This window comes from Serinus canaria, chromosome W (genome assembly GCF_022539315.1).
Source record: "Serinus canaria isolate serCan28SL12 chromosome W, serCan2020, whole genome shotgun sequence".
Taxonomy (NCBI): domain Eukaryota; kingdom Metazoa; phylum Chordata; class Aves; order Passeriformes; family Fringillidae; genus Serinus; species Serinus canaria.
The window spans coordinates 7,553,840-7,580,329 of record NC_066342.1 but is presented as its reverse complement, the minus strand read 5'-3'; the positions used below and the strand labels follow the sequence as shown (position 1 = coordinate 7,580,329).

Here is a 26,490-nt window from a genome sequence, read left to right as displayed (position 1 = left end):
CCCCAGCTCTGCCTGTAGACTAACGGACAAAGCTGCACTTTTCCTCCTCCATGCCACTCCTGGGAGCAGCGGTGGCATGAGCGTGGACCCGTTGGTTCTCCCCACCTCAGCTGATCACTTTTAATAAAGGCATTAAAAAGGAGAAAAATTTCCTACCCGGTTTATTTCATTGATGGGTTGTAGAAAAATTCTTGTGAAGAAAGTAGTTGTGAAGTGTGTCTTCTTGATTATGTGCATACCTTTGGAGATGGTGTACAGTCTTAAAAGAGTTTTTAAGAAGAGACTGAAAAAGACTGATGCAGTTTTGCAGATTAAAGGAGGTTTATTTCTAAGAATTTTCAGAAGTTCTTTGAAGTTTTTTTTTAAGTTTTTTTTTATTTTTGGAAGTTTGTTTTGAGTTTTAGAAGTCTTGAGAAGTTTTAAGAAGTTTTTTTTGGAAGTTTTAGAAGTTTTTGAGAGCATTGAAAGTAATTATGAAATGCCAGGGAAAAATAATTTAATTCTAGTGTGTGACAAGAAAGAATCGAGTGTTAAAAAAACAGAAGTAAAAGCAAGAGAGAACTTTTTAAAATCACTGTTATTAAATAAAATGTGAAAATAAAAGTAAAAAATAAATTGTGTGAAAAATATGTTGTTTTAAAACAATTTAAAGTACCAAAAAAAGTAGCTGTAAATTATTGCATTACCACAAAAAAAGCTAGATTAATAATACATTTAGGGTATTGTAAGATCAAGACCCTTAAGTGTCTGCTAAAGTCTGTGAATTATATGCAGTTTTAAAAGTTTGAACAAAAACGCTAGCAGCTCTGAAGTAAATCAGTCAAATTTGTATGTTTGAAGCCCAAATATGTGTTGTAGCTTATAATTAATGTATGCATAAAATATGTGTTTGACCAGTCTGTTTGTCTCTAATTGTTAAGTTTGTGCTGTATTTGTTATGATTATGGTGTTTTAAGGTAAACTAGTAGTACATTAATAAAGAAGTATTTGTGGTTAAACAAAAGAGAGATTTAAAACATCACATTCAGTGTGTGAAGTTAAGAAAAGCTACATTGCATGTAAGTTTTGAAAGTTTAGATGTGTTTTTGGGAAAATCTTTTATAAAGCAATTATGAGTTTAAGAACTGTAGTGTGATCTGAAATAATATTGTCATCCTATGATAAAAGTTAGTTGCATCAAGTTACTATGTTTTTATTGAATGTCGTGTTATAAAATGCAATATTTCAAAAAAGTATCTCTTAAAAAATTGAAGAATATATGATGTGATGATTTTCTGAATATTATGGCATTTACTAAAAATTATTTTTAGTAATTCTTTTACAATTCCCATAGAAATATCTAAAGTAGCGCAAAAACATGCCTTCTACCCTGACAAAACCTTTGTATATTTTAACTAAGTTTAAAAAATTTCTGGGAGCTAGATTTGCTCCCTATTAAAAAAAATCCTAAAGGCAAAGCTAAGCCCTTTGTTCAAACCACAAAAGGGACATCCAGGCCTTTATCACCTAAACAACTCAATTTACAAGTTCAACAAGAGCTGCAAGCCTAATAAATTGGCAAACTGTAAGCTGAGCAACTAAACTGCTCTTAAACTAACTTCTCTTGCAGAAGTGAGATGAGATCTTCCATTGTTTTCCTGTCTCTTATCTCCCTTTTATTTAAATTAAGTATGTTTTCAATTTTTTATTGTTTGATAAACTCTTTGCCAAAGGGTTACACAAAAGCAAAAGAATTCCATCGTAATTAATGTCTATCTAGTAATTTTAAAGTGTAATAAACATCTTTTGTTTTATAAGTAAATAAGTCTGTTTAGCTTTACTGGCCAAACTGTAAAAGATTAGACCCAGGAATCGCAAATCAAAAGACCCATAAAACCATGACAGAAGCACCAGCCAAACCTCACTAAAAAATCACCACTACTCCTAGAAGTAAAAAAAGACTGATGCATTGTGATAGCTAAAGTTGTAAGTTGTAAAACCGATTGTTATGAGAGGTAAAATGTTTTATTTTGAACTGTGAGTATTATTCATAGGGTTGTTTTAAGTGTATTGAATTGTTAGATTGTGGTATGCAAATTTATTTAAAAAAAAAGGATTTAGTGCTTTTGTTATAATAGAGAAAAGAAATAGAAGTAAAAGCTAATAAACACTGTAAAGAATATATTAAGACAAGTAATATGATGAGTAAAAAAATCTGGAAAAATTAGGTATATAAGACACAAACTAGATTTAAGTTACACAAAACATTGAAAGTAAAATTAAAATAAGATAGACTATGACAAAGACCATTAGATATTTAATAAGTATAAAATAAAAGTTAAAAAAAAAAGGCCAAGTATAGCTGAAGGGAAAAAAGTGTACAGACTAATTATAACTTTAGAGCTAAAATGTCAAAGAAATAAAACTATAACAATTATAAATAAAGAGATGCTATCCTAAATCCTAAAAAGAAAGTCAAAAAGCTCTCATAAATCTTATAGGGTAAATACTGACAATGAGACCAATAACATCAGTGAGTAGATCCCAAAATGTGAGCTCTACTACTGAGAAGATACACATCTCAGCCCTTTGGCTGCAACCCAAAGGGGCCTTGAGAGAGGTACAGAGTTAACACTCCAGAGGATTATTTTCACTGTATTGGTCATTCAACCCCAAAAGGAATGAGCCGTGATAGCATTATCCCCAAGCTCCACCTTGGTGGCAAATATAAGTATTTTTTTATAAGTTGAAAAATAAATATATATTGCACACTCCCAAGTTAGTGTACTATGTTATAATTTTAGCAAATTAAGAATGTGTACTATGAGTAGTAAAATATTAGAATAAAGAAAATGTGAAATAGAGAAAAAAAAAATCTGAGATTTGTAAGCAGTAGGTTAGAACATTTTGATCTGCAAGAAAGAGAAAAGGAATAAATCCTGAGAATAGAATGACAAATATTACCAGCCTTAAACTACTATGAACTCAAAATATATCTCAAAATACAATAAGCACGTACATTGATATAAAAAGTATAATTGAGAATCCAAATTAAAGAAATGAAAGATTTAGAATAATCTGCCTTATGAGAAGAGTTGTTAATTTTATACCCTGACTAATAGTATAAAAGTGTAGTTGTTAAGTTTTATCAACACTGAATATAAAAGTAAAAAGTAAGTGAGCTTTATCAAAATTTGTCCTAAAAGCATGAATTTAATAAATTGATATAGAAGGTGTAATATGTGATGTAGGGTAATTCATGCTTATGTGAAAAATGTATAAAATAAAAATTGTAAAATAAATTATACATGTGTAGTATATGGTAGAGATAATTCATGCTATATTTGTGTATAAAATCCAAGTTATGTGTTTGACCACCCTGGCTGGGAGCAGAGTCTTATTCAATTAGTTCCCCGGCCAATGGCCAACGTTAAGATAATATCAATGCCATTAACGTATGAATGAAACCTTCCCTGTCCATGATTGCTGATTTCCCTGGAATGTCTAAATCACTTGCACCTGGGAAGATTGCTTTTACCAAACTCACCATTCTCCCTCCTTAGAAACAAATTTACCAAAGGGCTCCTCACTGTTTTAATTCAGTACTTACACTCCATTCACTTCAAGTTGTCTCCATATAATCTGACTGATTAAGCCTCTTCTGTTCTGATTTGAATGTTGTATTTAAGTATGTGTAAGTGTACACATACTTCTTTTGAGACAAATCTGAGAGGAATGACAGATTTGTCTTTACAAACAAACTGTGGGTCTGCTGGTAGATAAAACTAGCACTGAGAGATAAAAGAAACAATAGGAAGGGTTCCACTGATTGATGAATGGAAAAAGATATTTACCTTTACAAACAAACTGTAGGTTACTGACAAATGAAATTAGATATTGAAAGATGAAAGAAACAATGGGGAAAAACCCTAAATTCCATAAGAATTAAAAATTAAAAAGGAGGGTTATACATTAGAGGGAAATCTTCAGTATCAGGCGTCCCAGGAAGTCTGTACCTCTCAAGTACCTCAGCCAATGGGGAAAGAGAGAAGGGAAATGCAGCCAGGAAATTAGGATAAAAAGGAGGGTGCGTCCTCCAAAAATTTGAGAGACCCCAGGGGAATGCCCCATGGCCTCTCCCTTTATGCGAATAAAGTAAAAGGACTCCTCTGTCTCCTTTTGGACATAAACCTTTGATGTTAGTGGATTAATTTTCCTGACAAATGCAATAGTTCTTTAAACTTGAGCTACATTATTTTTTGTGTATCTCTTACTAACAAAGAAGTACCAATTTATTCCATTACTCAATTTTCTCATTTCATCTAATTAGACTTCTACAAAATTGGCTTCATTTATCTGAGAAGCCTCCCCCCACATACTGACGCTGCTATTTACATGTGTATATTTCAAGAGCAGATAAAAGAAACAAACCCCCAGGATTCACAGTGGAACCTACACACCATTATTGAACTTCAGAAATTATATGGATTTTTAAAAAGTCATTATGTATTACAATAGGGTATTGATATGTCAGACTTCATTCTTTCAGGGGACAATTTCTAGAGAGGTTTAAAGAATTTGTTTAAATAAAGAATATAATTGGAATCTATTCAAAAAGCAGATAAAAGGCTATGTTTTCCACTCAAAAAAAATTTAGCTGTTTTACTACATAAACACAGTCATCTTACGCCCACAAAGTTTTTTCCATTACAAGTTCCAAAATATTTGTGAACCCTTAAATGCATGTTCTCCAGCTGCTTCATTCTGCAGAATGCACTCCAAATGACTTCAGTTCTTTCTGTCAGATACTATCAACTGCATCCCTCACCACAACCTAATGAACTCATTATACTCCACACACAACAGGACAGAGACCAAAATTACTGTACATCTAACAAACAGCAAATAATCTCTCAGCACAAACTGTGAAACTTCTAGATGTTGTCAGTGATTTTGCCATAATAAGCAAGCAAGCAGAACCAAGTGAGGAAACAACTTTGACAACATTCCTTGCTCAACAGCTGACTATAATACTAAAATCAATTTCTGGTTTTTATAACTTAAAAACTCAGTAGCTGAGGAGGGAGAAAAAGGAAAATATGGGATTCAACTTGCAGACAGCATGTCTACAGTAGCACTAAGAAGCCTGTAGGTACAGCTTTCAAACCAGACACAAATAGTGGATTAGCGAAAGATGAAAAATTAACTTGAAAATGAAAACCAAAAGTTTTTTACCTGTATTCAGCTCCCCATCCTTTAACAAAACTCATTCTTATGGTACACATTCTAGTAAGCTGATAAACTGCTTCAAAACCTTGATTCACAGATTGAGCCAGAAGAGCAGCAAATTCTTGGTTATTAAAGATTTTTAGATTGCATCCTATAAAGAAAAAAAGGCAAAAGAGTACAATCAATCAATGAATATCTGTGTTTGCTACACAGAAACCCAAAACTATGAAGAAACTATGAAAAGGAAAGCAAATGTCCAGTGAATACATTCACGGAATATTTTTACACAAGACCTTTGGTAAGCTACTAACCTGGTGGAATTTTGCACACAGTTGCAGGATGCCAGCCATATCTCTGATTACAGTTGGGGCTCTGAACAAAAATTGCACTATCACTTAAGCACTCAGCAAAAACTTCTCCACCAATGTAATAGAGACGTACTCCCCTTCCTGTAGCAAAATTCAAAAGAATTTTAGTTATGATATGACCCAAGAAGATTAACAAACAAGAGAGGATTTTGTTTCAGAGAAGGCCACGTTTTTTCTTTATAACAGAAACAGAAATCAATAATCTACAGGACAACACTGCTGGGCTGACAGCTGTAACGGGAGCAGAACACAATTAACTTAAATTTTTCCTCCCACAAACTCAAAATAGTTGAAGGAGAAGCAGAATAATTTTTGGTCAAGAGTGAGATAGAATTTTCTAGCTATGTAATGGCTTATAACCCAATCAAAATTAGAAAGCAGTGTTCATTACCAAATAATTTTTAGTTAAAGAAATACCAGAATCAAAATAAAAATATTAGGTTCAACGGAGTTAAAACTTGTGCTAGTATTAAAGTGCTGTATATGAAGGAGCACAGGCCACTATGGCAAGAAAGGAAAACACGGTGTACCACTTCAACACTGCTTACATGCAGCCATACTACTTCACAACCCACTGCATACCCCTTTCTCTGTAGTACTTGAGCAAAATCAACAGGACTTCATTCAGCCCTATTACAAAAAAAAAAAAACCATAAGAAATATTATTGTTCACTTTTAAATTGTGGTTTTTGTTCTCTCTCTCAGAGTGGAAAAAAACTTGTATGGCTTATTTCTAGCAGAAGATAAGTAATGTACAACTGAGCTTTCAAAGAAAGCTATTTATAATTAACAAGTTCTTTAAAGGCCATAGTTCCAGTTCCCCTTTTCTTTAAAACAATTTTTCAAACAAAATGTGAATTGGTCTATTAAAAAAAAGTAAGAGTTCCTTACATTTTTGCTTTTCCTCATCATTGATCAATTTGATTAGTTAGCACAGGTATAGCCTGGGCTTCTGCACATCTAAATTTTTATTAGACAAGCATTTGGATTTGGCATAGAGGCAATCAGAAGGTTCTATTAAAGAAGTTGAAATTTTTACTAAAAATCAAACCAAAAAACCTCATGAATGTTGCTAAATAAAAGAATCCAGAAAAAAAAGGCTAGTTTATTGAAGAACCTAAAGCCAAGACACTGCATTGTTGTTGGGATGTTGGGGGACACCAGACAGATGATGGACTTTGGACCTTATTAGCATAAGAGATTTGATAAACAAAATACCTTGGAAAAAGCAAATGGAACTTTGAAAATTAGATCTAGATTGCAAGAAGATTAAATCAGACAGGTTTACTGGAAATATAAAATCTCATTAAACTCTACAAGCAAGAGATGTTGTAATATGCATGTTTGTGAATGTGATTTTAACCTAATCATTGTACTTCACATTACTAGTCTCCCTAAAATAGTATATAAGTGTTTGTATCCCACAATAAATCAGATTCTGATCACTGAATCAGTCTTCCCCGTCTCTCTTCATCGACGAAACATTGTAGAAAACAATATTCTTTACTAACCATTACAAAGATAATCTTAATAATGTCAAAACAGCATGTTATCTCAACTGCAGCTTTTCCCATTTCAGAAAAGCATTCAAGTACTACCAATGTTCATGCTGCATTTTATAAATTAGAATAAACTAAGCAACATGCTAATATTTTGCAATTAAAGCTTAAATTTCAATTATAAGCAACTCTGAATATAAATGCTACCTAGGGCAGAGCAGTCCAATGAGGAGCCTGAAAGCCAAAAATCTGCCCCTTGGGATACTTTGGTGCATCATCTTTTTCCAGAAGGCAGAGAACAGCAACATGAGCAACAGAAATCCCCTACAGTTGAGTGGCTTCCTTCTGTGCTGCTTGCATCCTGACAGTTGTGTGACTGCTGCTGCCATCAGCTTAGTGACTACTGATTGAGGAAAGGGAGATCCTTTCAGCTGTAGCCATCACTACATCTCTTACCAATTGCAACAGGCTGTGGTAACAGAAGCAGCTATATTTCTCCTCAATTTCAGAAGGAGCAACCTCTCTATCTTTCCACTTCTGTCCTTAGCAAGAGAGATCAAGCTCCTCTTTGCAAGCCCCAAGGGAGAAGTTCTATGGCTGACTGCACAAGGGGGAAAGGAACCCAAAACACAGATCTGCCCATCTTACCTGGATCATTCCAGATAATTTAATGTCTAAAATGAAATTAAAGATCAGAGATCTTTACCTATGTGTCGCCTTGTCATTTCCACTGTAGCATTTCTGTTTACGTTGGAAAGCAAACCTAGACAAAATCGTTCTGAATTGGATGGATCTGTAAAGCCATCTACAGTCAGGGAAGGCTGGGATGCATGGAAGGTTTCTCCCACTCTCTGATTCAATTCATAATATGCTATTGAACACCAAAACGCAGGCTCCGAGTAAGTAACTGGTTGCAAGTCTATAAAAAAAAAAAATTAAAACAAGCTTAATAGAGAATTTGAGGCTGAAAAGAAATCTATCTGCCCTGTTATTTGTCCCTCCCAGAAACAACAGCAGTTAGTCTCTACAAATTATATTTTATTGCTGTCATTTTTACCTACTCCAGTAAACATAATGGAATTTAGATTTTCACACAAAGGAAGAAGGAGGGGAAGAGGGGGTGATCTAATCTGACCACAGCTCATTTAGTTCAGTACTTGCATTTTGCTTGGCAAAAAACTAATGCTGCTGTGAGTGCCAGATGTTGAGACATTTCTGTTGCTTTTCTATAACTTACAAACATTTTGGCAATGTTAAAGAAAAGATTAAACTATCAAACACTGAACCACACAAAGGGAAAAATATTAATATGAAAATGATATTTTCTTATATTACTCTAGATCTTATACCATCTCTATCTAAAAGTAGTTCTAAGGTCCTTTTACTCTCCCCTATGAGAGCTCAATATCTTCCCTGTGCATCTTCAGCTTTTCCTGAGCTGCTTCCCCTTTTTACCTACCCTCATTACTTACTAAGTGTTCTGAACATCATTTTTCTGTCATCATTCCTTAAACAAACCCAGGGGAATCTGATCTTCCTGAGGCATTTATACAAATACACAGCAATGGCACCTGATCGAAGCAGGTGGGCAACTAATGTGGGAGCAATAATTGTCTTGCGGTTACAGGTGAAACAGTACACGAGAAGAGTAGCAGAACATATATACAAGGGAGTCAGCAAGTCTGGGCAGCACTATGGATTGGCTAACGTCCTTTAAACTATTTTATAAATGCTAGTCCTACACACACAACCATGTTATTCTTTCACTTTGCTAGGAACTCAACAGTTACAGAAATAGAGTAGTAGTTAAGAAGCCATATTATGTTTATCATCAGGAAGCCAACCCAATAGTCTCCTCCTAATACAGTTCTTAATTTTTTTAAGTACGTTTTCAGTTTTAATGTAATATATACATAATGAAGAGTCATCACACAGAGAAACAATTACAAGAATTTCCAGCTTACCCAGGCTATGATTAACTGGAGAAAGACTATTAGGAGACAGTTCTGCTGGAGATCCTGTTGAAGCAATACAGATTGTTTGAGAGCAAATGACTCGTTATTTCAGATAAGTAGGAATAACCATTATCTAGATATAGTTTTACATTGAAATTCTTCAGAATAAGAAACCTCAGAAATACTAACACCACTTTTCCAGCATATCACACACTTATTGTGAATTAAGACTGCATTTAATTTTCCAGACCCTACCCTCCTCATAAACCTAATTAACATCTTAGTGTTGTATTTGGCAGAACTTTCACTTCATGCACAATCTGTGAACATAACTTTATTTATGTGCTTGTCACAGAATCATAGAATGGAAGGGACCTTCAATATCATCTAGCTCCAATCCCCCTGCCATGGGCAGGGACACCGCCCACTAGACCAGGTTACTTAAAGCCCCATCCAACCTGGCCTTGAACACTTCCAGGGATGGGGCAGACACAGCTTCTCTGGACAACCTGTGCCAGTACCTCACCACCTTCACAGGAAAGAATTTCTTCCCAATATCTAATCTAACCCTACTCTCTATCACTCCATGCCCTTGTCCAAAGTCCCTCTCCAGCTCTCCTGTAGCCCCTTTAGGTACTGGAAGGTGCCCTAAGGTCTCCCTGGAGACTTCTCTTCTCGAGGCTGGACAACCCCAACTCTCTCATCCTGTCTTCATAAGAGAGGTGCTTCAGCCCAGTAAGAAGGCAGTGACTTCTCAAATTCAGTGGAAAAAAAGCTAAGAAAAAGTGGATGAGACAAACAAGATATTGCCTCTATTCTCAAAGGAGAGGGTTTATCTCTAGAAGAACAACCTGGATTCCTTCATTTGAGATTATTCTTTCCTGGAAGGAGGAAGGAAAACATTTAGAAAAATAATGAACTCTCCAACACAATTTGTGCACTTGTAGACAAAATACAAAGAGGCTTTGCACAGAATCATTCCTACAATGATTGCTGATATCAGGCTTTTTAAATTAAGGTAGCCATTATCACATAGTGGGAAAATTTTGCAGTTCTTTTGGAAACTGGTGCAGTTGATTCCAACTAACTGAAAAAGATTGCTAACATTAGCTAACCAAATACATTCAAGTCTGCCAGCAGATAGCAGGATATTCTTATCCAGCACATTAACTGTTCTTTGACAAAGTCTAAAGCCAACCACATTATCTAGAAAGTCTTTCATACAAAGGCACAGATGCTTAATTTTTCTACTACTCTTTCCATAGACCCTTCCATACAAGAATTGATTTGAAATATGGCAGAAGTGATAAGGTGCCAGAGGTAAGAGACAGGTTCTCAAAATACAGAATCTGTAATTTGTTTAGGCCAACAGACACATTGCTCCAACAAACCTGTTTCCAGAAGGTAAAGTTGGGGATGGTTAAAACAAATCAGCTATTAAAATCTGATGAAGACTTAATTAGATCTGTATGTTTTTGTTACAAACCAAATGTAATGTACTTAATACGGCACAGAATGTTTTAAAAGCATTCCCCTAACAAAATATTAATTTGTTCACTAAATACTGAAAGTGATATTTTAAACAGAAAACACCAGGTTGTACAGAGGAAAACTGCCATCATCTTTTAGGCTGAATTCATGTTACTATGCAGAGGGATCACAGCTAGTGATCCCAAGTTTTGAAAGTAGTTACCTGTATCCATGCTTTGGTTCAACTGCTGGTCATTTGTTTCTCCATCTTCACTGATATATCCTGGAGGTGGTGTTTCTGTCAAAAAAAACCCAACAAAACACCTAATGGTTCAATGACTGAGGAAATTTGTAAGATTTAGCATTTTGAGTTTTTGTTCTCAAGTCTTCATGAGCTTTATTCAATACCTAAATACTTTATTAGAATGTCATTTTGCCATCCCTTTCTCCTTCCAGTAGGTCTTCAAACACATTACTTGCCTTAATTGTCTATGCAAAATGTATAATCTCTTTTATGCCAGTCAACTGTTCAAATGTGTTAATACTTGTCTTTTCCATTTAAGACAAGATACCTTCACTAGAATAAGTAACAGTTTTGTAATTGTGATCAACAGCTTTCACATGCAGTAGAATTACAAATGAAAAAAACCTCTCATCTGGTGACTTGCACAAAAAAAAAAAAATCACGTGAGCTGTCATAATGTTCTACAACCATCAGATCAGATACCCTCCCATGCCTTATAGATTTGAAGGTTACTTTTCAGTTCAATTCCCAAATCCATTTTCCTTCATTATCTAAAAATTTCACTCAATAATAACTATATTATTTAACTAGTTACACTGTACAAGCTCTATTATCATTACTACTTCCAAGCTCTATTAAAACAATCATCTATCCTTTTAACTAGCTTTCTTTAAAGATGGAGTTTCAGTAACCAAACCAAACTCAGAAACAATTTTGAAGCATTCTGATACTAGAAACTTTGCCTAATTCAACAGAAATATCTTCAAAACCCAGAAGAGTATGCATGTTCCTTTTCTCCATTCAAAACATACTTTGGAATCCAGATAAGTTAACCAACTGCCTTTCAGGAAACAATTTTCTTTGAACTGGGCAAATGTATTTTCCTATATGGAGTTGGACTTCAATGATACTTGTGGGTCCCTTTCAACTCAGGATATTCTATGATTCTATATATTAAAGGCAAAACCTAGATTGCTTTAGTGAAAGTATTTGAAGATAACTAGGTCTACAATCATCTTAGAATTGTCTCTGAGACATCTGAGGGATTAAGTACATTTAGTTACATTATTATCAAACAGCAGAAATTAAGAGGTTTTTGCCTAAGCATTGAAATCAAATTATATCAAATATCATGTCTGAGATTTACAGCAATATATTAAGGTCAGAAGGAAGTCAGCGACAGGAAACTAGATTAAGTCAGTTGATTAAAAAATTAACCAAAATAGTTATCCTTGGTTCACTCTGTAAAACTAGTGAGCTAAATATAGACGTGACAAAATTCAAACAAGAATTTAAAAGGACGATTAAAGGAAATCTTCACTATCAAGAATTATGATAACAAAAATCATACTAATTTTGAACATTTTTATTGAATTCATTGTGATAAAGTGGACTCCACCCTTCTCCAAATCATTCATTATAGTTAAGGCCACAGCCATGGTAAAAGGTCAATAACCATTTCCAATCCAACCCACACCACTGTTTCCAGTTGCTAATCTAGAGTCTTTGGCATAGATTATTTTCCATAACTAATCTCTGTGTGAATAGAGATTTCCTCCACGTAGTAGTATTAATGGAACATACAGCCCCAACAGCCATCCTGCACCTTCACAACTGCCATCTTCCCAGCTGTAAGTGAAACTAGCCTCTCTGTAGCCCATGTAATGAGACAGTATTGCGATGCAAAGCTACCACAGACTTAGTTTGGCCTACTGCTAAAGAAAATGGTTCTCTGAAGCAGGCTGTCAAGACACACAAGACTTATGAGAACCTAGATAAGTGTTCAAGATTAAGTCAGCCAGGTCAAATAAAGTAAGATGCCATTAATACAACAGGAGTGTGTCAGTGATAAAGATAAGGAGGCAAGGTGTGGTTAGCTGCATAAACATTTGAAAATCATGTGAATACCCACAATCACCTTGAACATACTTCCTGCAAATAACTACCTAGCTGCTTTAGCTCATTTCCATAGCACTGGATTTGCAAATGGTAGCTTTCCAGTAAGTTGTTAGGAAATGGTATCAAAAGCCCTCAGATTGAGTCAAAAAAGGCATACATCAGTTAGGAAAGCAGCACCAATTTCTATCCCCTTAAATTGCTCTGCTGTCCCTAGGTGGCAACAAACACGGCCCAGATTAAACAGATGAGAACAAATTTATTGCATTTTTAATGCCATTTCAATTCTTGGATGCATTTAAAGAAAACACAAGCAATAACCTGTTTAAGAAACATAGATACAATTTCTATATTGCACATATTTGATTTTCAAGCAATTTTATTCTTCAAGAGAGTGTAGATCTGAATTTTCAGCTTGTTCATAACATAGCTGCATGAAACATTTATGAGAAAACTTAAGCTTTACTTGGTTTTACACTCCAGGCAACTTCCTGAAGGGATAGGAAACACAAAGTTGGGACAGGAAACAAAGTTCACTGATTTTATGTTTCAGTAATAGTACCAGGTTTTGGGTGCACTGTAGCAGGTTAGTCTTGGGGTGGGGAAGGGGCAAAGAAGGGGAAGAAGGAATTCTTCGATTTCAATATTTTTAGGTTGCTCTTTCATACTAAAAAGACAAAACTGTGCACACAATAGCAGACCAAGCAAGCACACAAAGCAGACCTTGATCAATTGTGGACTACAGATCAAAACATTAAGTCACTGATTTGCAACTTAAAGTTTTCTCCACAAACTACATGTGGTGAGATTGAGTAGTAAACTGCTGCTCAATCTCCAACACACAGCATTTGGCAACCCCTATATGCTTGTAAAACAGTTTGAAAGCATAAGACAAAGGTCTATTTTTCACTCATTAGCATTCTGAATCTTAAATGAGCTACTGAAACCAAGTAAGCAATATAGTTTCACACAGGATCGTGTTCTGCAAACAGCAATGTCCAGATATTTGCATTGGAACTAATACACAAAATCAACAAGATCTAACTTATTGGCACATCTTGCAATTAATTTGAACACTTAGGAGCATAAAATTACCATCTTTGTTTCAGCAGCACAATGTCAAACATACTGTTTACAGTGAAAGTTAAGAAAATACCTGGTATGTAATTGCTCTGTGGTTCAATTCCAGCTGGAAAGTTAGTGTTTTCAGGAATGGAATGGGTATAGTCATCAAGAGGCGGCAGTTCTGTTAGAATCTCAGTGTGCCGTGGCACTAGTACGGGAGGCAAGACTGGAAAAGCAAAATTCAAAGCATTGGTAAGACCCTAAAAATGCACGCTTCTGTGAGCTGAAAGGAAAAAATATCTATCTAAACCATCTAACAATATCTTCAGATGTTTTGAAATTTTCTGAATCTCAGTACTGCTAGTATTACGATTGTACTGCTAGTGGTAGAAACAGATTCCTGAAGTGCCTCTTGAGTAAGACTATTCCACAGTAGCAAAGGTGAATCATCTCTGTTCTCCTTTTAAGTCTGGGTCATATTTAGCCATCTGGAAACTACTAGTGGTCCTGGAAATGTTTATCAGAGTAAAGGTATCTCCACATTCAGAAAGATTTTTCACTAACTTTACTATTAAAAACTATCAGGGGTGGTTTTCTCAAAAGCTGTATCTCCAAGAATCTCGTACTTTTGGCAAAAGAAAGCATTTTTCTCTTTTTCACTTATAACATGCTGATCAAGTGCATACAGATGCTATACAAAGACAGAAGTAGTCTTCCTACCTGGTGTCTCCACCCTCTGGTAGTGGTAAGGGTTTACACATACTTCATCCTTTTTAAGATTAAAAGCATATTCACAGTTTTCGATTGCTTTAAGTTCATGGTGACTGTGAAGATCTGGCCAACGCCACAAACGACAGTAAATAACATGTGGCAATCCTTTACGATGAGATACCTGTAGACGGCCATCGAGAGATCTGGAGGGAAAAGATGTTAAAAAGATTTTACAGACTGCATGCTCTTAGCCACTTAAGCAAGAGTGTACACACATGGGATGGGTAGTTTATTCATTCTCAGAATTCAGTGGATTGATACGGCTAGTGACATTTATACTCTTGTTGAAAAGCTTCAAATGTGATAAAAATGATCATATCAGTAGTCTCTTAACTTGTATTTGGGTTGCTCTAATCATTGGCAGTTAAATTTAGAATTCATTGAAAGCCACTTTACCTCCAACCAAGTATTTAGGATGATTGCTTCATATATCTTTTAAATGCAGAAGAGAGTTGATAAAAAAAGATCACACACTTAATAGTCCCTTCCACTACAAAACATTAAAGCTTTGCTGTGGCATAAATGCTTTATGGCTTTAAGTTTAAGAATTTCCACACGACTGCAAATAAGCCTATAAGCAGTCAGCTGCCCAAGTGATCCACATGGCAGTATAACTGTAATGCAAAAAGCAAGAATGCACATCTTTTAAGGACTGTACAGTTTATCTTCTTGACTTTGTCTGCCTTACTACCAGCTGAAATAATTTTGCTAGTTTTAAGACAGACTGCATATGCTTACACAAATGCAGATGTTTATGATTATTATGGGATGGGAGACAAACCTGAATACAGAAATCAAGTAATGTGACATGAAAAAATAAAGACCCTGTTTAGAATTTGCCTGCCATTAACTACTGAAGAATTTACAAACAATTCTTTAGTAGCTCATTTCTGAGCCAATTAGCAAGATTTAACTGAAAGCTTGTGACATACAAAGCAGTTTAAATACTTTTTAAGATTAGGCCTAAAGAATCAAGCTTCCCAACTTTGTTAATATAAATACCAAATCATATTAGAGCTTGCATTTAACAAGTCTTCCCATTCTTTCAATAGCACTGTCATGAAAAATCAATATTGCAGAATTAGAATTTCATTGGTCAAAACATCAGCTGATAACACTTGGATTTCTACAGTGGCAAGCAAATATCTTAAAATGCTGTACCATGAGCAGCCTAGGAAGCATTTTAGTCTATTTTACAGCTAAAGCATCCCATTACAGACCCTCCAAAGCCAATCCCTCCCACAAGATTACTATGATGTAAGAGGGCAGAATATTCACCTGGTTTGTTCAGAGAAGCTGTAAAGGCCTGTTGTATCCCACTGATCTATCGTGTTTGGTGTACTCAGTCCCCAAATTTCTGAACAAGTGCTGTGCATAATAAATTAAAAACAAAAACAAAAAATTGATATGAATATGGAACATGGTTATTCAAAACACTGTGGTGTCAAACATGGGAAAACATACAGAATACTTCCTTTCACATAGAAGATAGAGCATTGTTTGACTTGCATTTAGACTGACATCGCATGCTGTATTTTCTATATGAAGGAGGCTATCAAAATGGAACAAGTGATTCAAGGTAAATGATAAATGTTTTAAAGTTGAACAAGTTCTCTGCTTTTAAGTAGTCAGTACAGTTGTAACATTACTTAAAACAGGCTAAACTTATTCAGCCTAGCTCTTAAAAAATTCCATTTTAAAGGGTAGTTTCTGGGTTTGTTTCTTGGGGGGTTTTTGTTTGTTTTTAAACATAAGCTTCCCTAAGACTTCAAACAAATGCCATGTATATCTGAAACTGAACGTCACAACCTAAGTTTCAGGTACCACCACTTAAGCACTAATCTCATTCTCCATGCACATACTAACTTGCTGCTTTCCCCAAAACAGGAAAATTCAGACTTTAAAGAAAAGCACATCGTAGCTAATACTTCTCACTGTTTTCTGTACTCTCCTTGATTAAAGAACTACATATTCTTTTCCACAGTATACAAAACACAGAATGTTTAACACAGTTTTACAGTATAGCATTTTATGATACAACTACAGGATAACAAACCTTTAATTGCTAAATGAAGAAGAAGGAAAAAAGAGACAACTAATTTTTACCAAACTGGTTCAAGGACAAGATCACAACAGTAAAGAAAAAGGAGCCTTCAGTCAGAGGCACAAACTAAAGGCAAAATCAGATTTAAAGCAAGAAAACAGCATGGGTTTGTAAATAGAAAGCAGACTCAGAAACATAAATCCAGCTCACCTCTATCACAGACTTGCTCTGTGATCACTAAAAATGGACAGTTTATTTTTATAGAAGTGGCATACAACTAGACTATGCACCTAAGAAATTATGAGAATTTGGTTCAAAAGCAACTTACATCTCTATTTCCTAATTACAGAGCTTGAAGTTTGACTGTCTGCTACAGTCCCTTTAAAATAAATAGCCTCTGAAAAATTGCAACAGAAAGAAAAGAATCCAAGTTAACCAAACTCCTGGTTTTAAATATAGGTGTTGCAATTTGAAAATGTGAATGACGATTGTAGGAGATCCCTCGCTGTCTGATCTTGTAGTTGCTTGCTCAAAGGTTGGTTCAGTTGAACATAAAATGGCTGCTTTGGCAAGAGTCATGAAGTCCTCACCCAGATGTTCTGCTTGTGAAGAATCAGGGCATGCGAAGACCCGGTGCCCTCAAACTGCTGGACGATGTGCACACTCTTGGGTAGTTTGGACCAGTAAAGTGCCTTCTTTTCGTTGTGGTAACTTTGGCCATATTGCTAAATTCTTTAAGTTAAGATATTTTTCAGGTGGTCGACAAGCGCAGGGAAACTGCAGGAGGTATGCAAAGGCGTGCGTGGAGACACAAATACCCCGACCACAATCGCGAGCCCTGCCAGTACTGCAAAGCTCTCCATTTGTGACTGATACACAGGGGCCAAAAGAGGCTCGGCAGGGATTGATATACCGGTAGCTGACACAGTGACTATTTTGACAAGAGGTATATCTAAAGTGCCTCTTGATGCTTATGGTCCTATAGGCCAAGGCTTGAGTGCTTTTTTGATGGGAAGATCTAGTAGCACTGTTCAAGGTATTAATGTCCACTTGGGTCTTATTGATTCTGATTATGTGGGACAAATTCAGGCTATGGTGTCTGTTAGTGAACCTCCTGTTATGATTCAAAAAATTACTTGTATTGCTCAACTTGTTCCTTTTATGAGTTGTGTTCCAACTGTAGTGGACCAGAGTCGTGGCACTGGAGGTTTGGGATCTACAGGACCACCTCAGGTTCTCTGGACTCAGAAGGTGACAGATGAGCGTCCAGTAATACAATGTTTGGTCACTGCTAAGGGACGTCACCCAGAAACTACAACAATATCAGGTTTACTTGACACAGGAGCAGATGTAACTATAATTTCACAGTTTGTTTGGCCTCCAACATGGCCCCTCACCCAATCAGCCTTTGGAGTTGTTGGGTTAGGTGGGTCAGCTGCTGGTGCTTTATCTGCGATGGCTGTAACACATCCGGAAGGCCAACAAGCAAACATCAGACCATATGTTACTAATGCTCAGCCTAATTTATGGGGACGTGATTGCTTAACCCAATGGGGTGTTAAAATTACCATGGATTTTTAGTGGGGGCCACTGGGAGGCAGGGCTTTAAACGTCCGGTTGTGTCCTTGACATGGCTGACAGATAAGCCTGTCTGGATTGATCAGTGGCCCCTGCCTACTGAAAAGCTTTTTTCCCTGCGAGGCTTAGTGGAAGAACAATTACTAGCTGGACATATTGAAAACTCATTTAGCCCATGGAATGCACCAGTGTTTGTAATAAAAAAGAAATCTGGTAAAAGGAGACTTTTGCACGATTTGCGGCAGATAAACGCTGTGATGGCCGCAATGGGCGCTTTACAATCAGGTCTCCCAACACCTACAATGATTTCACAATGATGGGAAGTAGTTATTGTTGATTTGAAAGATTGCTTTTCTACAATTCCATTGGCTGATCAGGATAAGGAAAAATTCGCCTTCACTGTGCCTTCTTTAATATATTGCTAATTTAGTGAAGCAGTTGGATCAAGCTGTGTTGTATAACGTAAAGGAGAAACCATTATTTGTTATGTTGTTGAAATTGTGGACCGTTATTTGTAATCAAAAGCATTCTTATTTTATTATGCATATTCATAGCCATACATCGCTACCTGGATTCTTTGTTGAAGGTAATGCCTATGTGGATTCCCTTGTGGCTGCCTCAGCAGCAAAAACAGTGCCTAATGTATTAGAGCAAGCTGTTCTATCTCACCAATTTTTTCATCAGGGTGCTCAGGCACTACAGCAGCTATTTAAACTATCACATAGTGAAAGCAAAGTCAATTATTTCTTCTTACCCTGATTGTCATATGTCTCATGTTTCACAATATTACAGCACTAATCCGAGAGGCTTACTCTCTTTGTAAGAATGGCAAACAGATGTTACAAAAATGCCTGAATTTGTCCTTTTAACTATGTTCATGTCACAACTGACACCTTTTCGCATGCCATGGTTGCCTCAGAATTGGCAGGTGAAACAGCTCGGGATGTTATTGGTCATTTCTGCCACACCATTTCCATCTTAGGCATTCCATCACATGTAAAGACAGATAATGGCCTGGCATATGTTTCAAAGAAATTGGAAGTGTTTTTTCGTGCCTGGGGTGTTGGTCATTCTACTGGTATCCCTCATGCTTCGACAGGCCAAGCCATTATTGAATGTGCTCATGGTGTGTTGAAGCGCCAGGTACAAAAACAAAAAGGGGGAATGCAGGAGTCACCTCAAGTGAGATTAGAGAAAGCCATTTACACCTTAAACTTTTTCTGTCCTTTTACTGACTTACAAGTCTCTCCTATATTCTACCATTTTTCCTCTTTAAATTCAAAGCAGCCGAACTTTAGGAAAGGTATCAAGGTAAGGGTAAAAAATTTAATTACAGGAAAGTGGACCAGCCCAGTGGAACTAGTAACATGGGGAAGAGGATACGCATGTGTTTTAACAGAAAATGGCCCTCGTTGGGTCTCTGCCTGTTGTGTCAAACTTTATTTGGAGCACACAGAAAAGGACAGGATGAGTGGTTCTACAGTGAGAGCCAAATGAATAGGTGATTGCATTGGTTATTAGGTAGATGAAAGCATGGACCCTCAAGGAATGTGTGGTAAAGATGGTAATCCAAGACAGAGTAAAGGAAGTTTCAGGCTTACGCTGAAATTCCAAAATTTAAGTTAGTGGATGTTACTTTTGCTTCTTTTCCTTGAATTCTCTTACAGAGAGGTTGGTAGTACTGAGAAGTGTGTCTTGTACCATTTCCTTTTGAAGGCACTAACGGTCCCAAAATAGGGGAATTTGATGTACCTAAGGAAGAAGTGTTGCCTTTGCATAGGAGTTTAATTAGTAGCTGAAGTCCACACTTTGAGCAACTAGGTTGGTTGCCTGTTATGAGAGCAGCAACCAGTTGCAAGGTTAAGTGGATGCTACTTAGTTCTGAGTGGTGACTAGGCAGATGACTTGGTCTCTCACTCTGTGTAGGAGAAAGTTATTTGATTAGAGGTGAAGGTGTCATTCTGCTACAAATGTGTCATCGGGAAAGTGTGAAGTCTGTAACGGTGTTTGAAGATCTGTCTTTATGTACTTTGTTTGTATATGAACCTTAAGATTGTGAGGGTGTGTGTTGTGGAGTTGGAAGAAGTTGGTTATCTGTAAGTGAATGGATACTCCATCTGCTTGGATTTTTGCAAGGGCCCTGCAGAAGTCCTTAGCAGTTATATTTGCGGGTCAAATACTAAAGGGGGAATTGTAGGAAAGACATTCTGTGCTGTCCTTGTGAGCTAGAAAGGGCCTCCTGAAGATAAGGAAGCCCCATATCTCTCCTGAAGGAAGACCAAGGTTGTTACCAAGGAGACAGGATGAAGGAGAGAAAGTTAAGAGATACGGACTCTGGCTGGCTCACAGAGTGACGTGGCTCCTTCCTCACCTACTGGAAACTTTGTTTCTCTCTTATGACCAATGGGCACTGAATGTGTATGTTGGATGGGTGTAAGTGTCTTGAAAAAGTATAAAAGCAATGTTGCTGTAATCTCTCTCTTGCACCCTTTCTGATGAAGTAGTGTATTTTGTAACATGTCGTACTCTATAACGACAGTAGGTATTTTTATTTCCCTTCTCTACACAGGGAAAATTCAGTAGTGTTACAAAAAACAAGACATAAGTGTGGGCTACTGATGAAGGGAATTAATGGTTCTTGTCCCCTTCTTGCCTGTCCCAAACACCTCACTTTTAGTGTCATTCCAGGGAGGCTGAAATGTTCATGCCATTGAGCAGCAACCCAAATCAATCAACTGGCTACCTGACCACAGAACATACATGGCAAAAAATTTAACTTTTGAGAGTTACTTTTCATCTAGATCACTTCTATTCACTGTAGAGCTTCACAAACACTACAAATCAGGAATAAGACTATAATTGTGGACAGCAGCCTGCATTTATCACAAATAAAATTGTTACATAAAATATGGCCTTTGACATTTTACTGATTACAGACACAAGTAAAATATTGTGGTAGAGAACATTTGTCTAATAGAGAGGAGCAGTGTCAGATGAGAAGGCCTATTCTCTGATTTAGATCCAGCTCTTTCAAAGAGCCAACTCTCCCGAACAAGTTACATCTATCTCAGACACAGGTAACATCACGGATCTCTAGAAAGTGGGGAAAAGAGGGATCCTGAGCATCACTATATCAGCAGAGCATACAGCCTCTCTTTTTCAGATTCCTAAGATGTCTCTAGAATGGAAGACTGCCAGAAGCTGCATAATGATTTAAATAGTTGCCCTGAAGATGCATAAGGCGCCTGTGGGATGCCAGGGTGTGGTATTCACATTCCCTCTGACCAGAGAGAAACTGTGAGACAAGCAGAGAAGAAGGAAAACACAATTCTTATCTTGCTTGCTGTGCCTGTGTTGTTCTAAAGTAGAATGCAATATGGAGATTGTTTACCCAAAGTGAGGATGTTTTGTTCCCTTGGCCTATTAGGGCCAAGAAGTATGTGTCTGGGACTGTCACGGGACAGTCACGAGAGAATCAGAGATGAGTGCAGTTGTGAGCAAGAGTGAGTGCCTGGCAGATTCAGTTAAGATGAAATGTACATAGTATAGTATAATAAAGTAATTCATTAGCCTTCGGATGATGGAGTCAGATGCATCATTCTCTCTCCCCTTCATTGGAGTCATCATTGATTTACAATACCAGGGAGCATTCCAATACTGTACTGTGTCCTTAAATATTCACCACTGCTGCTTGCAAGACAGACCATCACATACATTAAATCAGAAGAACAATCAGCAGACACAAAGCCTGCTGCATATTAATTGACACAGTCAGCTCATTACCTTTGAGCAATGGATCCTTTATGCAAAGCAGTGCTCTAAAGCTGACACTATTACAGATTACACATTCCCAGAATTGTGGGGTGCATCACTGGTGAAAGCATGGCATGCCACACATTTGCTGCACAAAACTTGAAATAGCACATGCAATAGTAAAATTTCACAGTTCCTGACAAAGCATGATGAATAGGAACAGTATTTTATATTGCTAACCTCTTTATCTATAAATATTCAAACTATCAAAGCTGACAGCATATTTCATAACCTACAAAACGAAAAATGGTATCCTGAAGTGACTGCAACAGTCATAGGTTACAACGAAGCTCAGGACACCATGGAGGGAAGGCAGGCCAGGAGGTACAGAAAAAACAAACAGAAGTTAGAGCAAAACTGCTCTAACATACAGCAGCTTACATTACATGCTATCTTTCAGAATGTGTCTGCTTAGAGTTAGGATTAATAGAAATCTTTTACTGGTTCATCTACACTATGACTATACTCAACTCCAATAATCCACAATCAAACACAGAAGAGCCTGCAGGAAATCAACCCATACAATCAATAAAGTCAGCTCAAAATAGCTTTTACTGTTCACTAGAAGAAACATCTGAGGAAATAGAGTGGTCCCTCCACTCTCCTGCTTACATAAAAGATCCATTACCTGAGACGCAAGACTGTCCTCCCACTATATCACCCAGACAGTAAACAAGGCCTCTTAATATTCACACACATACACACTAAATCAGAATGAAATTCCTCACAACCCTAAAAAGCATACTTCATGCACAGCACTTCCATGAAAGACCACAATCTGTTCATTCATACGCAAACAATAGCCTGACAGAGGGTAGACACATCTATTCATCCCAGAAAGGTGTTGCTGGAAAGGTGACTGCATTCTGAAAGATGTTTAAACAATCACTGTAAAGCAACCACTAAAACCCTCTGAAAGGGAAACAGGAGTACAGAATTACTGTCCCAAAATAAATAGGATGCATTCTCTCCTAAACTTACATCCAAAGCATCCAAAACCCCTTGTGAAGAGTCCTTTCTATTCCTTATTCCATAAAGAATTTAGGAGAATCAAGGATTAACATCTGTACTCATAAATTAAGTCTTGTCTGGAAATATTCCCATGCCCTGGAACGTGATCATTAATGCTAGAAAGCAGCTAGGACATTCCCCAGCACTGGGCCATGCCAATTACTGTTCTTCTACACAATTCCCAGGTTTGTGAATGGCACATCATCAGAACCACTTCAAAGATATTTACATATGAAGTACCAGAAACTCTATACAGAAGTTGCTAAATATAACTTTCTTCTTCTTCAGTCTCAGAAAGCAGAACTGTAAAGGAGCTTAAAAGGCACCAAGTCCAGTTGACAGCCTCCACTTTACCTGAAGTGCTAGCACGAGAGAAATGGCAAATAAAACCTGAAATGCAAATAGCATCATGCTTGTCAAAGCCCACATTATACAGAAATCATTACAGAATGGTCTTGGACATTCAACTTGCTTATTTGTGAAATATTACATTGAGCCACTAACATTTCTACTGAATCTTTCATATCTTTTAAAATCTACATCCACTAAGAAGTTTGCCAACTCCACATTCAAGGCAATCATCTCCATTTGGTTTTTTCCTGCATCCTATAATCACAAGCATTTCTTCCATTTAATCTGTCTACCCCTACATTTTCTGAGGCATTTGTAGTGCTGGAGCTGTGACTGAAAAAAAAAAAAATTATTAAATCATGACAGTACCCCATTTATCTGTTTTAAAGTAGGAGATTAAAGTTTTCAAATTAAAGAATTGTTATGCAAAATCTTTCCTTATAGATGTGAGTCTGACATTTGTTTTTACTCACATTTTCACTGAAAGACTAAACAAGAAAAATGCAACAAAAAACATGATCAGGTTTTCACTTGAACAGGAGAAGTTACTTAGCACAGGGACACAAACACCTTTATACCAGCCTAACATTTACAGGACTTACTACCTCGACTTACTAACTTTGTCAGGGGGGTAGAAAAGAGGTGCAGAATTTGCTTTGAGAGCTACACCAAGCTATCAAAACAAGAGTTAGAGCAGTAAGAAATGACCACTAGATTTAGAGAATCCTATTTTCTCACAACAAATGGGCAAATGCCAATGCATTAACATAGCTCATGGCTGCTTGTCAAAAATTTGCCTGAGAAAACAGGTTAAAGTCCGCAGATTAAAGATTTGTACCTTGTATACTAATTAGGTTTTGTTTGTGTGGTTGGGGTTTTTTGTGGGGCTTTTTTTGGTTCATCACTGGTGAAGCTCCTGTGAAGACACTGTCCCATTACATTCCACTGATACTAACTTTGAGAAAAGGATCAATTAATTGATGGATGAAATAACAGAATCCTTCCTCTCATACCAGTTTTCTACCTGATACACCTAAGGTTCAAGAACAGCTGCGAGGGAAACATACCAAACCTTTGGAACTAGTTCAGAGAGGGTCTCAAAGACAACAGTAATAGGAAAGCCTGATTTGACAAGCTTAGGTGTAATATAGATGAAACAAAGCTATTAAAAAAGTTCATTGGCTTACGTAAAATATTGTATTCAGCACAGACAGTTCCTAACAAGTCTGCCAAATTCCACCTTGGACTTCTGGTGGGCAGTCTTTGGCCTGTTTAGGACATTTATTGACAAAGTACCTGGGGAGTCAGTCCTGAAGGGCAAAGGTGTCCAGGAAGGCTAGATATGCTTTAAAAAAGAATTGTTAAATATTCAGGAGCAGGTTGTCCCCATGTGTAGAAAGACAAGTTGTCGGGGAAAGACCAGCCTGGTTAAACAGAACATTTAGGCTGGAACTTAGGGGGAAAAAAAAAATCTATCATCTCTGGAAGGAGAGACAGATAACTTGGAAGGACTATAAGGATATCACAAGAGACATATATAGGGAAAAGATGAGAAGGATGAAAGCCCAACTAGAACTTGATTTGACTGCTGCAGTTAAAGACTGCTGCAGTTAAAAAAAAGTTTCTATAAATATATTTGCAGCAAAAGGAGGGTCAAGGAGAGTCTCCATTTATTGAATGCAGAGGGTAGTGTAGTGTAGTGTTAGGGTATTGAGTCAAGGGGTCAGCTGGAAATATATTTAGGATAATTGAAAACTGTAGATGAGTCAAGGGGCCAGCTGGGAATACAATTGGGATAGTAGAAGACTGCATATTTTAGTTAAGATTTTAAAATTAGTTAAGAAGCTAAGTTAGTAATATAGGTGGCAAGACTCAAGTACCTTAGTTAAAGAGTAACAAATACATTAGGAAAGAGAAGCTAGGAATGACAGGGATAGATGTAGCAATTGTGAAGGAGCAGAGACCATAGAAATACCTTACCTTAAGAATAATCAAACAGTAAGGAGATGTTTGGACCATGACCAGCAGATCAAAAAGTCCTGCCAACTGGCCATGGGTGAAGAGTTTACCACGAGGAAGATGGCTTTCTTCCTCCCATACCCCCACTCCCTTATTTCAAAAATCCCACAGACCCAATTAAGGGAGTACAATTGCACAGCTGTAATGGATATTTCAGCTGATTATAATACAAAGCAGGCAGGTAATGATTACGTATTATGCATCCTTAGAAACCACTTGGATATGTAAAACCTTTTCTGTATAAGTAGAAAGCAGGAGTCTGCAACTCCTTGCACATGTATTTGGAAATGATTCCACATGTGTCCAGTGTGCTGCAATAAGTACTCTTCAACTTTAATTAGTTGAAGAGTTGTCTGTCCATGCATCAGTATGAAGAAAAGGCAGAAGTTTGATGGCTTCTTTGCCCCAGTCTTTAATATCAAGACAAGTTGTTCTCAGGATAACCAGCTCCCTGAGCTGGAAGGTAGGGACCAGGAGCTGGGTGAAGCCCCCATTATCCAGGAGAAGATGGTTAGTGACCTGCTATGCCAATCAGATACCAACAGGTCTATGGGCCCAGAGGGGATCCACCCCAGAGTAATGAGGAAACTGGCAAAAGAACTTGCCAAAACACTCTCAATCATATACCAGCAATCCTAGTTAACCAGAGAAGTTTCAGCTAATTGGAAATTAGTAAATGTAATGCCCATCTACAAGAAGGGTTGGAAGGATGATCCGGGGAACTACAGGTCTCTCAGCCTTACTTTGGTGCCAGGCAAAGTTATGGAAGAGATGATCCTGAGTGCCACTACATGGCACATGCAGGACAATGAGTGGATCACGTTGTTATTATATTGCAATGGTTCTATTGTCATTATATTGCAAAGGTTCCATATTGCTCAAGTTTGATACCTCCTTGATGTTTCTTGTAGGCAGCTCCTCTAAGCACTGACTCATCCTTCTTCTCACAGTACCCAACTGACTCCAATTCCCTCTCAACAAACCAATCCACTCTTTTATAACACTGTTCTTCTTATTGGCTACAGCTGAGGCCTGTTAAAGTCAGGCCTGTTCCTAATCTCAAATAATTGGCTCAGCTGCAACTCCTTAGGGGTAAGATTGCTTTCTATACTACCTTTAATTTCTTATATTGTATCCCCCTACAGGATCAGGCCCTGGTCAACATGGATTTACAAAAGGAAGGTTCTGCTTGACCAAC

The 26,490-nt window shown here is 37.1% G+C and overlaps 1 protein-coding gene across 2 annotated transcripts in view; it reads right to left on the bottom strand.

Moving 5' to 3' along the window:
• LOC103824734 (mothers against decapentaplegic homolog 2-like) overlaps positions 1-26,490 on the bottom strand; it is an 84,710-nt gene that overhangs the window by 6,999 nt on the left and 51,221 nt on the right. Inside the window, exons 3-10 of one of the 2 annotated variants that reach the window (XM_009100032.4) lie at positions 15,755-15,844; positions 14,426-14,619; positions 13,797-13,931; positions 10,724-10,798; positions 9,040-9,093; positions 7,782-7,994; positions 5,520-5,657; positions 5,215-5,359 (exon numbers count right to left, since the gene is read on the bottom strand). In XM_009100032.4, the coding sequence (XP_009098280.1) occupies positions 5,215-5,359; positions 5,520-5,657; positions 7,782-7,994; positions 9,040-9,093; positions 10,724-10,798; positions 13,797-13,931; positions 14,426-14,619; positions 15,755-15,844 (1,044 nt within the window). The remainder of the gene's footprint in view (positions 1-5,214; positions 5,360-5,519; positions 5,658-7,781; positions 7,995-9,039; positions 9,094-10,723; positions 10,799-13,796; positions 13,932-14,425; positions 14,620-15,754; positions 15,845-26,490) is intronic. The other variant, XM_018925223.3, reaches the window with a different exon arrangement.